The 714-nt window shown below is 40.2% G+C and overlaps 1 protein-coding gene across 1 annotated transcript in view; it reads right to left on the reverse strand.

Annotated features, from left to right (window-relative positions):
• Nucleotides 1-215: 215 nt before the first annotated feature.
• Nucleotides 216-714, reverse strand: part of LOC107563874 (uncharacterized) — a 31295-nt gene continuing 30796 nt past the window's right edge. Inside the window, exon 3 of the mRNA XM_016248842.1 lies at nucleotides 216-711. Within this exon, the coding sequence (XP_016104328.1) occupies nucleotides 401-711 (311 nt within the window). The 3' untranslated portion in view covers nucleotides 216-400. The remainder of the gene's footprint in view (nucleotides 712-714) is intronic.

Raw genomic sequence — 714 nt, forward strand, 5'->3', positions numbered from 1 at the left:
CATTCTAAACAAATTTACTTAATTTTTCTTTTACTAAATACATACAAACTCATCGCTAACAACGTCTATACAAGAAACTAAATTGGCTTGCTACTTATTTACAGAAAATCCATCATTTTGGTGAGTCAGCAGCACGAAAAAGTGTAATGGAAAAGACATAATACAAAATGTACAAATATTTACAAAATATATTTATGTTCATTTAAGTCACACAGGCTGTTCTTCAATATATTCTCCTGAATTAAAAAAATAAGAAAAGAAAGGAAAAACACTTCCATTTGTTGCAAGTATCAAAAATACTGACTGCTAAATTGCTGGAAAGTTTTGCTTAGTCCGTCACGCTCACATAATCAGCTAAAATAGCAGATTCCATGAACAAGACTGAACTCTTATCTGATATTTAAAAAGTGGTAGCAACTTCAGATGAATCTGAAACCAGAAACGCATCTTTGACCGTCACAATCTGCTCTTCGACGCCCGTGTGATGGGCCGAGTATGACGGCAGCGTTCCTGTCCTGGAGAAAGTCTGTGCGTTCAGCATGTTGGTTTTACTGTGGCTGTCTCTCCAGGAACGAGGAGTGACGTGGGTCGTGTTGTAAAGCGGTGCCGGTGCGAATCCGATGGTGTAGGCGCTGCCAGGCGGGATGTGCATGTTTCGGGTCTGGGTAAAGTGAGCTTTGCTCTTCCAGTCTCCTGCGCTGTTGAATGCACCTT

Source organism: Sinocyclocheilus grahami, unplaced genomic scaffold (assembly GCF_001515645.1).
Source record: "Sinocyclocheilus grahami isolate Dianchi unplaced genomic scaffold, SAMN03320097.WGS_v1.1 scaffold894.1, whole genome shotgun sequence".
Taxonomy (NCBI): domain Eukaryota; kingdom Metazoa; phylum Chordata; class Actinopteri; order Cypriniformes; family Cyprinidae; genus Sinocyclocheilus; species Sinocyclocheilus grahami.